General features: G+C 40.0%; 1 protein-coding gene across 1 annotated transcript in view; it reads right to left on the bottom strand.

The window, feature by feature from the left end:
* Positions 1 to 12,905, bottom strand: part of zgc:85858 (uncharacterized protein LOC405879 homolog) — a 35,988-nt gene extending 23,083 nt beyond the window's left edge. Inside the window, exon 1 of the mRNA XM_056299971.1 lies at positions 12,446 to 12,905. Within this exon, the coding sequence (XP_056155946.1) occupies positions 12,446 to 12,529 (84 nt within the window). The 5' untranslated portion in view covers positions 12,530 to 12,905. The remainder of the gene's footprint in view (positions 1 to 12,445) is intronic.
* Between the last annotated feature and the right edge of the window lie 816 nt (positions 12,906 to 13,721).

The raw sequence follows: 13,721 nt of genomic DNA, 5'->3' as shown, positions 1-13,721 counted from the left end.
GGGTGCTACTTGATGAGATGAATCGGAATGTATGGCTGGGCGTGAAGATGGCATGTCCAGCGGCTGTCGGTTTTCCTCAACAACAGAGCTTGTGGGCGTCTTTTCAACAGATGAAGTGGTGGACACACTTGTTGTTGAATAACTTCCATCCTGTGATTAGAAAAAGAACTGCAAATAGTTAGGTTAGTCTTTGTAATTATACATACAAGTAATATATAATAATAATACATTTTATTTATACAGTGCTTTTCAGAGTACTCAAAACCACTGTCATATAACTTGAAATGAACATAAATGCAACACCCTAAAAACAAAACACACAACATTAACCTCAAAATAAAAGCAATTCTGAGAAGGTGCGTTCTGAACAATGATGTGAACGTGGACAGATCGGTAAGGTCTCTGATGTGTTTGGGGACAGCATTCCAGAGGGAGGGGGCAGCTATCCATCCAAGATTCGGTTTCGGTCAAATATTCTCATTTTTTAAGGGGTTCGGATTCAGTCGAACCTTTATACCATTTTACTGACCGAACTGAACCCTATGCACCTAGATGTAATGAGAGAGGATGCAAGTGATGATGGGAAGCTGTTTGCATTTTGGGGTTCAGGAGTACAAATCAAATCAAACAGCCGTACAGTAAAAATGGAAGTTGCAACAGGCATTACAAAGTCTTCATTACAAAAACATGTTATATTTACCTTGTTGTCATCATAATACGACTGTTTCCCAGTGCTTGATATGTGGTGCCAGCCAGGAAAGAAACAGATAAAAGGCAAGAACTTTTTTTCCACCCGGGACCCCGCTCCTCGTTGTGAGTCTTCTTCGGAGGCAAACGTACTTGTCTCTCAAGTTCTTCCACCTCTTTGTGCACTCCGCAAAATCTATCAGATGTTTGTAGACGCTTCTTTCAAGAAGTTTGCTGCCATCTGGCAGGCTTTGTAATGCTGTGAAGATGAGTCATACAAATGTACATATTTGGGAATTTCCTCAATTAATCTCTCCTCGATTTGGTGCATGCTTCACTCAACTGGTTGGTGAAGAAGGAGCTGACGAAAAAGAAGCAGCAGCCGGAAATGCGTAGGAGGAAACGTGACGCTACCAAGCGGACCAATCACAGTTGTTGCGGTCTGCATCACCGCAACGTGAACTTACATTTCTGGACAGCTGCATGTCAGGTTTTTATGTGTACCCTACGACGTAGATTCTACACAGAGGATAAATGGGCCTTAACCTTTCAACAGACAACCAACCATCATGTGGGACTGTGGTGCTGAACATCTACTTAGCTGGTAAACTAGTCTCCTAGGGAATCCATTACTCACTGTCCCGTGTTGTTAAGTAGGAATGAAGCATGTCTATAATACATGATATACAACCATGACATTATTATAATACGTGCATTAATAGTGATTAATACATGACAGCTGGGAGGTTTTTGTTATTACTCATTCAAAACCCATTAAGAATTCTCACCAGAAGACAACCAATGATCAGATCAGTACACCATCTATCCAGCATAACAAACACGCAGCCTGCTCCTGGTTAGTACAAACTGGGGGGAATATAATTTCAGTAATGACTTAAGACAGACACTGATACTGTTGAATAAACTTCACCACAATGTGCGACAAGGGAAAAGAGCAGACACCAGACCTGGCGTTCATTTTAGACCAATACCACAATGCTGACAGTCATTTCATGACGTCCTACTCTGACTACATGAGCACGTGCACCTCTGGTTGTTCTCTGGTTATTATAAATAATCACATGAAGTTACTTTACAGCTGACTGTTTTCTGCTCTCGTTTCAATATGTGTTGGCAAAGTGCAGTAAAAACAGTCTGTACGCAAACCTTTTAAACAGATTTAACGACTCTTGTCTGGCAGATAACTTATGGACATGGATGTTTAACTCATCTGTGGACAGTCTGCTGTTTGTGTGAGCTAACTACATAGTGGAATGTTTGAGTGAGATAACTACATATAAGAATATTTGTGTGAGATAACTACATATCGGAATGCTGTGTGAGATAACTAAATAGCAGAATGCTGTGTGAGATAACTACATAGCAGAATGATGTGTGAGATGACTACACAGTGGAAGGATGTGTGACATAACTACATAGTGGGATGATGTGTGCGATAACTACATAGCGGAATGCTTGTGTGAGATAACTACATAGCAGAATGCAGTGTGAGATAACTACATTTTGGAAGGTTTGTGTGACATAAATACATATCAGAATGTTTGTGTGAGATAACTACATAGCAGAGTGATGTGTGACATAACTACATAGCGGAATGTTTGTGTGATGTAACCGCATAGCGGAATGTTTGTGTGACATAACTACATAGCGGAATGTTTGGTTGAGATAACTACATAGCGGAATGCTGTGTGAGATAACTACATAGCGGAATGCTGTGTGAAATAACTACATAGCAGAATGATTGTGTGACATAACTACATAGCAGAGGATGTGTGAGATAACTACACAGCAGAATGTCTGTATGACATAACTACATAGAAGAATGACATGTGAGATAACTAAATAGCGGATTGTTTGTGTGAGATAACTACATAGCAGAATGCTGTCTGAGATAACTACATGTAGAATGTTTGTGTGACATAACTACATAGCAGAATGCTGCATGAGATAAATACATAGCAGAATGTTTGTGTGAGATAACTACATAGCAGAATGATATGTGAGATAACTACATAGCAGAATGATGTGTGACATAACTACATAGCAGAATGATGTGTGACATAACTACATAGCAGAATGTTTGTGTGACATAACTACATAGTGGAATGATGTGTGAGACAACTACATAGCGGAATGATGTGTGAGACAACTACATTGCAGAATGTTTGTGTGAGATAACGACACAGTGGAATGATGTGTGACATAACTCCATAGCGGAATGATGTGTGAGATAACTACTTAACGGAATACTGTGTGAGATAACTACATAGCAGAATGTTTTTGTGACGTAACTACATAGCAGAATGTTTGTGTGACAGAACAAGATAGCCGAATGTTTGTGTGAGATCACTACATAGCGGAATGCTGTGTGAGATAACTATACATAACGAAATGCTGTGTGAGATAACTACACAGCAGAATGCTGTGTGACATAACTACATAGCTGAATGTTTGTGTGACAACTACATAGCGGAATGTTTGTGTGAGACAACTACATAGCGGAATGATGTGTGAGATAACTACATAGCGGAACGACGTGTGCGATAACTACATAGCGGAATGACGCGTGAGATAACCACATAGCGGAATGTTTGTGTGAGATAACTACGTAGCGGAATGACGTTTGACATAACTACACAGCGGAATGTTTGTGTGGGATAACTACACAGCGGAATGTTTGTGTGGGATAACTACACAGCGGAATGTTTGTGTGGGATAACTACACAGCGGAATGTTTGTGTGAGATAACTACATAGCAGTATGACATGTGAGATAACTACATAGCGGAATGTTTGTGTGGGGTAACTACATAGCGGTATGGCGTTTGAGATAACTACATAACGGAATGCTGTGTGAGTTAACTACATAGCGGAATGATGTGTGACATAACTACATAGCAGAATGTTTGTGTGGGATAACCACATAGCGGAATGTTTGTGTGGGATAACTACATAGCGGAATGTTTGTGTGAGATAACTACATGATTTATCATTATTATAGCGGAATGATGTGTGAGATAACTACACAGCGGAATGTTTGTGTGGGATAACTACATAGCAGTATGACATGTGAGATAACTACATAGCGGAATGTTTGTGTGGGGTAACTACATAGCGGAATGTTTGTGTGGGATAACTACATAGCGGAATGTTTGTGTGAGATAACTACATGATTTATCATTATTATAGCGGAATGATGTGTGAGATAACTACACAGTGGAAGTTTGTGTGGGATAACTACATAGCAGTATGACATGTGAGATAACTACATAGCGGAATGTTTGTGTGGGGTAACTACATAGCGGTATGGCATTTGAGATAACTACATAACGGAATGCTGTGTGAGTTAACTACATAGCGGAATGATGTGTGACATAACTACATAGCAGAATGTTTGTGTGGGATAACTACACAGCAGAAAGTTTGTGTGGGATAACTACATAGCGGTATGACGTGTGAGATAACTACATAGCGGAATGTTTGTGTGAGATAACGACATAGCGGAATGTTTGTGTGAGATAACTACATAACGGTATGACGTTTAAGATAACTACATAACGGAATGCTGTGTGAGTTAACTAATAGCGGAATGATGTGTGACACATAACTACATAGCAGAATGCTTGTGTGAGATAACTATACAGCGGAAAGTTTGTGTGGGATAACTACATAGCGGTATGACGTGTGAGATAACTACATAGCGGAATGTTTATGTGAGATAACTATATAGCGGTATGACGTGTGAGATAACTACATAGCGGAATGCTGTGTGAGATAACTACATTGTGGAATGATGTGTGACATAACTACATAGCGGAATGTTTGTGTGGGATAACTACATAGCGGAATGTTTGTGTGAGATAACTACATAACGGTATGACGTTTGAGATAACTACATAACGGAATGCTGTGTGACTTAACTACATAGCGGAATGATGTGTGACACATAACTACATAGCAGAATGTTTGTGTGACATAACTACATAGCGGAATGATGTGTGAGACAACTACATTGCAAAATGTTTGTGTGAGATAACGACACAGTGGAATGATGTGTGACATAGCTACATGGAGGGATGATGTGTGCGATAACTACATGGAGGGATGATGTGTGCGATAACTACATAGCGGAATACTGTGTGAGATAACTACATAGCAGAATGTTTTTGTGACGTAACTACATAGCAGAATGTTTGTGTGACAGAACAACATAGCCGAATGTTTGTGTGAGATCACTACATAACGAAATGCTGTGTGAGATAACTACACAGCAGAATGCTGTGTGACATAACTACATAGCTGAATGTTTTTGTGACAACTACATAGCGGAATGTTTGTGTGGGATAACTACATAGCAGAATGTTTGTGTGGGATAACTACGTAGCGGTATGATGTGTGAGATAACTACATAGCGGAATGTTTGTGTGGGATAACTACACAGCGGAATGTTTGTGTGAGATAACTATATGATTTATCATTATTATAGCGGAATGATGTGTGAGATAACTACACAGCGGAATGTTTGTGTGGGATAACTACATAGCAGTATGACGTGTGAGATAACTACATAGCGGAATGTTTGTGTGGGATAACTACATAGCAGAATGTTTTTGTGACGTAACTACATAGCAGAATGTTTGTGTGACAGAACAACATAGCCGAATGTTTGTGTGAGATCACTACATAACGAAATGCTGTGTGAGATAACTACACAGCAGAATGCTGTGTGACATAACTACATAGCTGAATGTTTTTGTGACAACTACATAGCGGAATGTTTGTGTGGGATAACTACATAGCGGAATGTTTGTGTGGGATAACTACATAGCGGTATGATGTGTGGGATAACTACATAGCGGAATGTTTGTGTGGGATAACTACACAGAGGAATGTTTGTGTGAGATAACTATATGATTTATCATTATTATAGCGGAATGATGTGTGAGATAACTACACAGCGGAATGTTTGTGTGGGATAACTAGATAGCAGTATGACGTGTGAGATAACTACATAGCGGAATGTTTGTGTGGGATAACTACATAGCGGTATGATGTGTGACATAACTACATAGCGGAATGTTTGTGTGGGATAACTACATGATTTATCATTATTATAGCGGAATGATGTGTGAGATAACTAGACAGCGGAATGTTTGTGTGGGATAACTACATAACGGAATGTTTGTGTGAGATAACTACATAACGGTATGACGTTTGAGATAACTACATAACGGAATGCTGTGTGACTTAACTACATAGCGGAATGATGTGTGACACATAACTACATAACAGAATGATGTGTGAGATAGCTACATAGCGGAATGTTTGTGTGGGATAATTCCATGATTTATTATTATAGCAGAATTATGTGTGAGATAACTACATAGCAGAATGATGTGTGAGATAACTACATAGCAGAATGATGTATGAGATAACTACATAGCGGAATGATGCGTGAGATAACGACATAGTGGAATGATGTGTGAGATAACTACATAGCGGAATATTTGTGTGGGATAATTCCATGATTTATTATTATTATAGCAAAATGATGTGTGAGATAACTACATAGCGGAATGATGCGTGAGATAACTACATAGCGGAATGATGTGTGAGATAACTACATAGCGGAATGATGTGTGGGATAACTACATAGCGGAATGTTTGTGTGGGATGATTCCATGACTTATTATTACTATAGCAGGATGATGTGTGAGATAACTACATAGCAGAATGATGTGCGAGATAACTACATAGCGGAATGATGTGTGGGATAACTACATAGCGGAATGATGCGTGAGATAACTACATTGCGGAATGATGTGTGGGATAACTACATAGCGGAATGATGTGTGGGATAACTACATAGCGGAATGATGCGTGAGATAACTACATTGCGGAATGATGCGTGAGATAACTACATAGCGGAATGATGTGTGGGATAACTACATAGCGGAATGATGTATGACTTAACTACATAGCGGAATGATGTGTGACACATAACTACATAACAGAATGATGTGTGAGATAGCTACATAGCGGAATGTTTGTGTGGGATAATTCCATGATTTATTATTATAGCAGAATTATGTGTGAGATAACTACATAGCAGAATGATGTGTGAGATAACTACATAGCAGAATGATGTATGAGATAACTACATAGCAGAATGATGCGTGAGATAACGACATAGTGGAATGATGTGTGAGATAACTACATAGCGGAATATTTGTGTGGGATAATTCCATGATTTATTATTATTATAGCAAAATGATGTGTGAGATAACTACATAGCGGAATGATGCGTGAGATAACTACATAGCGGAATGATGTGTGAGATAACTACATAGCGGAATGATGTGTGGGATAACTACATAGCGGAATGTTTGTGTGGGATGATTCCATGACTTATTATTACTATAGCAGGATGATGTGTGAGATAACTACATAGCAGAATGATGTGCGAGATAACTACATAGCGGAATGATGTGTGGGATAACTACATAGCGGAATGATGCGTGAGATAACTACATTGCGGAATGATGTGTGGGATAACTACATAGCGGAATGATGTGTGGGATAACTACATAGCGGTATGATGCGTGGGATAACTACATAGCGGAATGATGCGTGAGATAACTACATAGCGGAATGATGTGTGGGATAACTACATAGCGGAATGATGTGTGGGATAACTACATAGCGGAATGATGTGTGGGATAACTACATAGCGGAATGATGTGTGAGATAACAACATAGCGGAATGATGTGTGGGATAATTCCATGACTTATTATTACTATAGCAGAATGATGTCTGAGATAACTACATAGCGGAATGATGTGTGAGATAACTACATAGAAGAATGATGTGTGGGATAACTACATCGCAGAATGTTTGTGTGGGATAATTCCATGATTTATTATTATGATAGTAGAATGATGTGTGAGATAACTACATAGCGGAATGAAGTGTGGGATAACTACATAGCAGAATGATGTGTGGGATAACTACATCGCGGAATGTTTGTGTGGGATAATTCCATGATTTATTATTACTATAGCAGAATGATGTGTGAGATAGCTACATAGCGGAATGAAGTGTGGGATAACCACATAGCGGTATGATGTGTGGGATAACTACATCGCGGATTATTTGTGTGGGATAATTCCATGATTTATTATTATTATAGCAAAATGATGTGTGAGATAACTAGATAGCAGAATGATGTGTGAGATAACTACATAGCAGAATGATGCGTGAGATAACTACATAGCGGAATGATGTGTGAGATAACTACATAGCGGAATGATGTGTGGGATAACTACATAGCGGAATGTTTGTGTGGGATAATTCCATGATTAATTATTACTATAGCAGGATGATGTGTGAGATAACTACATAGCAGAATGATGTGTGAGATAACTACATAACGAAATGCTGTGTGAGATAACTACACAGCAGAATGCTGTGTGACATAACTACATAGCTGAATGTTTTTGTGACAACTACATAGCGGAATGTTTGTGTGGGATAACTACATAGCAGAATGTTTGTGTGAGATAACTACATAGCGGTATGATGTGTGAGATAACTACATAGCGGAATGTTTGTGTGGGATAACTACACAGCGGAATGTTTGTGTGAGATAACTATATGATTTATCATTATTATAGCGGATTGATGTGTGAGATAACTACACAGCGGAATGTTTGTGTGGGATAACTACATAGCAGTATGACGTGTGACATAACTACATAGCGGAATGTTTGTGTGGGATAACTACATAGCAGAATGTTTTTGTGACGTAACTACATAGCAGAATGTTTGTGTGACAGAACAACATAGCCGAATGTTTGTGTGAGATCACTACATAACGAAATGCTGTGTGAGATAACTACACAGCAGAATGCTGTGTGACATAACTACATAGCTGAATGTTTTTGTGAGAACTACATAGCGGAATGTTTGTGTGGGATAACTACATAGCGGAATGTTTGTGTGGGATAACTACATAGCGGTATGATGTGTGCGATAATTCCATGATTTATTATTATTATAGCAAAATGATGTGTGAGATAACTACATAGCGGAATATTTGTGTGGGATAATTCCATGATTTATTATTATTATAGCAAAATGATGTGTGAGATAACTACATAGCGGAATGATGCGTGAGATAACTACATAGCGGAATGATGTGCGAGATAACTACATAGCGGAATGATGTGTGGGATAACTACATAGCGGAATGTTTGTGTGGGATGATTCCATGACTTATTATTACTATAGCAGGATGATGTGTGAGATAACTACATAGCAGAATGATGTGCGAGATAACTACATAGCGGAATGATGTGTGGGATAACTACATAGCGGAATGATGCGTGAGATAACTACATTGCGGAATGATGTGTGGGATAACTACATAGCGGAATGATGTGTGGGATAACTACATAGCGGTATGATGCGTGGGATAACTACATAGCGGAATGATGCGTGAGATAACTACATAGCGGAATGATGTGTGGGATAACTACATAGCGGAATGATGTGTGGGATAACTACATAGCGGAATGATGTGTGGGATAACTACATAGCGGAATGATGTGTGAGATAACAACATAGCGGAATGATGTGTGGGATAATTCCATGACTTATTATTACTATAGCAGAATGATGTCTGAGATAACTACATAGCGGAATGATGTGTGAGATAACTACATAGAAGAATGATGTGTGGGATAACTACATCGCAGAATGTTTGTGTGGGATAATTCCATGATTTATTATTACGATAGTAGAATGATGTGTGAGATAACTACATAGCGGAATGAAGTGTGGGATAACTACATAGCAGAATGATGTGTGGGATAACTACATCGCGGAATGTTTGTGTGGGATAATTCCATGATTTATTATTACTATAGCAGAATGATGTGTGAGATAGCTACATAGCGGAATGAAGTGTGGGATAACCACATAGCGGTATGATGTGTGGGATAACTACATCGCGGATTATTTGTGTGGGATAATTCCATGATTTATTATTATTATAGCAAAATGATGTGTGAGGTAACTAGATAGCAGAATGATGTGTGAGATAACTACATAGCAGAATGATGCGTGAGATAACTACATAGCGGAATGATGTGTGAGATAACTACATAGCGGAATGATGTGTGGGATAACTACATAGCGGAATGTTTGTGTGGGATAATTCCATGATTAATTATTACTATAGCAGGATGATGTGTGAGATAACTACATAGCAGAATGATGTGTGAGATAACTACATAGCGGAATGATGTGTGGGATAACTACATAGCGGAATGATGTGTGGGATAACTACATAGCGGTATGATGCGTGGGATAACTACATAGCGGAATGATGCGTGACATAACTACATAGCGGAATGATGTGTGGGATAACTACATAGCGGAATGATGTGTGGGATAACTACATAGTGGTATGATGTGTGGGATAACTACATAGTGGTATGATGTGTGGGATAACTACATAGTGGTATGATGTGTGGGATAACTACATAGTGGTATGATGTGTGGGATAACTACATAGTGGTATGATGTGTGGGATAACTACATCGCGGAATGTTTGTGTGGGATAATTCCATGACTTATTATTACTATAGCAGAATGATGTGTGAGATAACTACATAGCGGAATGATGTGTGAGATAACTACATAGAAGAATGATGTGTGGGATAACTACATCGCAGAATGTTTGTGTGGGATAATTCCATGATTTATTATTACTATAGTAGAATGATGTGTGAGATAACTACATAGCGGAATGAAGTGTGGGATAACTACATAGCAGAATGATGTGTGGGATAACTACATCGCGGAATGTTTGTGTGGGATAATTCCATGATTAATTATTACTATAGCAGGATGATGTGTGAGATAACTACATAGCAGAATGATGTGCGAGATAACTACATAGCGGAATGATGTGTGGGATAACTACATAGCGGAATGATGCGTGAGATAACTACATAGCGGAATGATGCGTGAGATAACTACATAGCGGAATGATGTGTGGGATAACTACATAGCGGAATGATGTGTGGGATAACTACATAGCGGTATGATGTGTGGGATAACTGAATAGCGGAATGATGCGTGAGATAACTACATAGCGGAATGATGTGTGAGATAGCTACATAGAAGAATGATGCAGGAGATAACTACATCGCGGAATTTTTGTGTGAGATAATTCCATGATTTATAATTACTATAGCAGAATGATGTGTGAGATAACTACATAGCAGAATGATGTGTGAGATAACTTTATAGTGGAATGATGTGTGAGATAACTACATAGCGGAATGATGTGTGATGTGTGAGATAACTACATAGCGGAATGAAGTGTGGGATAACTACATAGCAGAATGATGTGTGATGTGTGAGATAACTACATAGCAGAATGATGTGTGAGATAACTACATAGCGGGATGATGTGTGAGATAACTACATAGCGGGATGATGTGTGAGATAACTACATAGCAGAATGATGTGTGAGATAACTACATAGCGGAATGATGTGTGAGATAACTACATAGCGGGATGACGTGTGATGTGTGAGATAACTACATAGCGGGATGATGTGTGAGATAACTACATAGCGGGATGATGTGTGAGATAACTACATAGCAGAAAGATGTGAGATAACTACATAGCGGAATGATGTGTGAGATAACTACATAGCGGGATGATGTGTGATGTGTGAGATAACTACATAGCAGAAAGATGTGTGAGATAACTACATAGCAGAATGATGTATGATGTGTGAGATAACTACATAGCGGAATGATGTGTGAGATAACTACATAGCGGAATGATGCGTGAGATAACTACATAGCGGAATGATGTGTGGGATAACTACATAGCGGAATGATGTGTGGGATAACTACATAGCGGTATGATGTGTGGGATAACTGAATAGCGGAATGATTCGTGAGATAACTACATAGCGGAATGATGTGTGAGATAGCTACATAGAAGAATGATGCAGGAGATAACTACATCGCGGAATTTTTGTGTGAGATAATTCCATGATTTATAATTACTATAGCAGAATGATGTGTGAGATAACTACATAGCAGAATGATGTGTGAGATAACTATATAGTGGAATGATGTGTGAGATAACTACATAGCGGAATGATGTGTGATGTGTGAGATAACTACATAGCGGAATGAAGTGTGGGATAACTACATAGCAGAATGATGTGTGATGTGTGAGATAACTACATAGCAGAATGATGTGTGAGATAACTACATAGCGGGATGATGTGTGAGATAACTACATAGCGGGATGATGTGTGAGATAACTACATAGCAGAATGATGTGTGAGATAACTACATAGCGGAATGATGTGTGAGATAACTACATAGCGGGATGATGTGTGATGTGTGAGATAACTACATAGCGGGATGATGTGTGAGATAACTACATAGCGGGATGATGTGTGAGATAACTACATAGCAGAAAGATGTGAGATAACTACATAGCGGAATGATGTGTGAGATAACTACATAGCGGGATGATGTGTGATGTGTGAGATAACTACATAGCAGAAAGATGTGTGAGATAACTACATAGCAGAATGATGTATGATGTGTGAGATAACTACATAGCGGAATGATGTGTGAGATAACTACATAGCGGAATGACGTGCATTTAGCCGTTAGCCACTAACGGTGGGTCTCCGTACCGCTGTCTTCTGGACGTGTCCCCGCTGAGTGATGCTCTTGCTGTGCCGCTCATTCGCCACCTTCATCCGCTGCACCGCCGACATGTTTCACGGGGAGTAACGATGAATAAAGCAGTATGTCCTGCAAGGTAACGCCGACTAGAGTAACGGAGAATAAAGCAGTACGTCCTGCAAGGTAACGCCGACTAGAGTAACGGAGAGTAAAGCAGTACGTCCTGCAAGGTAACGCCGACTAGAGTAACGGAGAGTAAAGCAGTACGTCCTGCAAGGTAACGCCGGCTAGAGTAACGGAGAATAAAGCAGTACGTCCTGCAAGGTAACGCCGGCTAGAGTAACGGAGAATAAAGCAGTACGTCCTGCAAGGTAACGCCGGCTAGAGTAACGGAGAATAAAGCAGTACGTCCTGCAAGGTAACGCCGACTTAAGGTGAATCTGTGTATGTGCTGTTTCCGACTGGACGTTGCTAAACCGTGTTAGCTCTGAAGGCTTCCCGTTTCCCGAGACGTCTGCCCTCGTCATGTGACAGAGGTCGATGTGACAGAGGTCGTCCATTCAGATGGACACAGAGGTTTCGCCCCCTGCTGGTCGGAGTTACTCGCTCAGCAGTAGTTTAATTAAACCGTCACCGACAACGACGCGGTTTAAAATTCCACGCAAATGTTTAAACAGAAATATAAGCGAATAAAACTCGCACACTTTATATCGAATAGACAAATGAAGTATCCAAAGCGCTTCATTTCAATTGTTTATTATTTTATTGTATTTTATTTTTATTTTCCCTCTTTTTTTTCTCCCGAGTTGTACTCGGCCAACCATCCCATCCTCCGAGCCGTCCCGACCCGGGGAGGGCAGCAGACTAATAATAATAATAATAACAATAATAATACTTTTAAAGAATTCAAATTATATAGTGCTTTTCTAACACTCAAGTGGCTTTACAATAAACGGGGTGAAACAAGACAGCAGATAAACACAACACAGACATACAGGGGTGGATGGGAAGGGGGGGGGCAAACATACAGGGGTGGATGGGAAGGGGGGCAGACATACAGGGGTGGATGGGAAGGGGGGCAGACATACAGGGGTGGATGGGAAGGGGGGCAGACATACAGGGGCGGATGGGAAGGGGGGCAGACATACAGGGGCGGATGGGAAGGGGGGGCAGACATACAGGGGTGGATGGGAAGGGGGGCAGACATACAGGGGCGGATGGGAAGGGGGGCAGACATACAGGGGTGGATGGGAAGGGGGGCAGACATACAGGGGTGGATGGGAA

Source organism: Lampris incognitus, chromosome 20, assembly GCF_029633865.1.
Source record: "Lampris incognitus isolate fLamInc1 chromosome 20, fLamInc1.hap2, whole genome shotgun sequence".
NCBI classification, from domain to species: Eukaryota; Metazoa; Chordata; class Actinopteri; order Lampriformes; family Lampridae; genus Lampris; species Lampris incognitus.
This window is presented reverse-complemented; position numbering and strand designations above follow the sequence as displayed.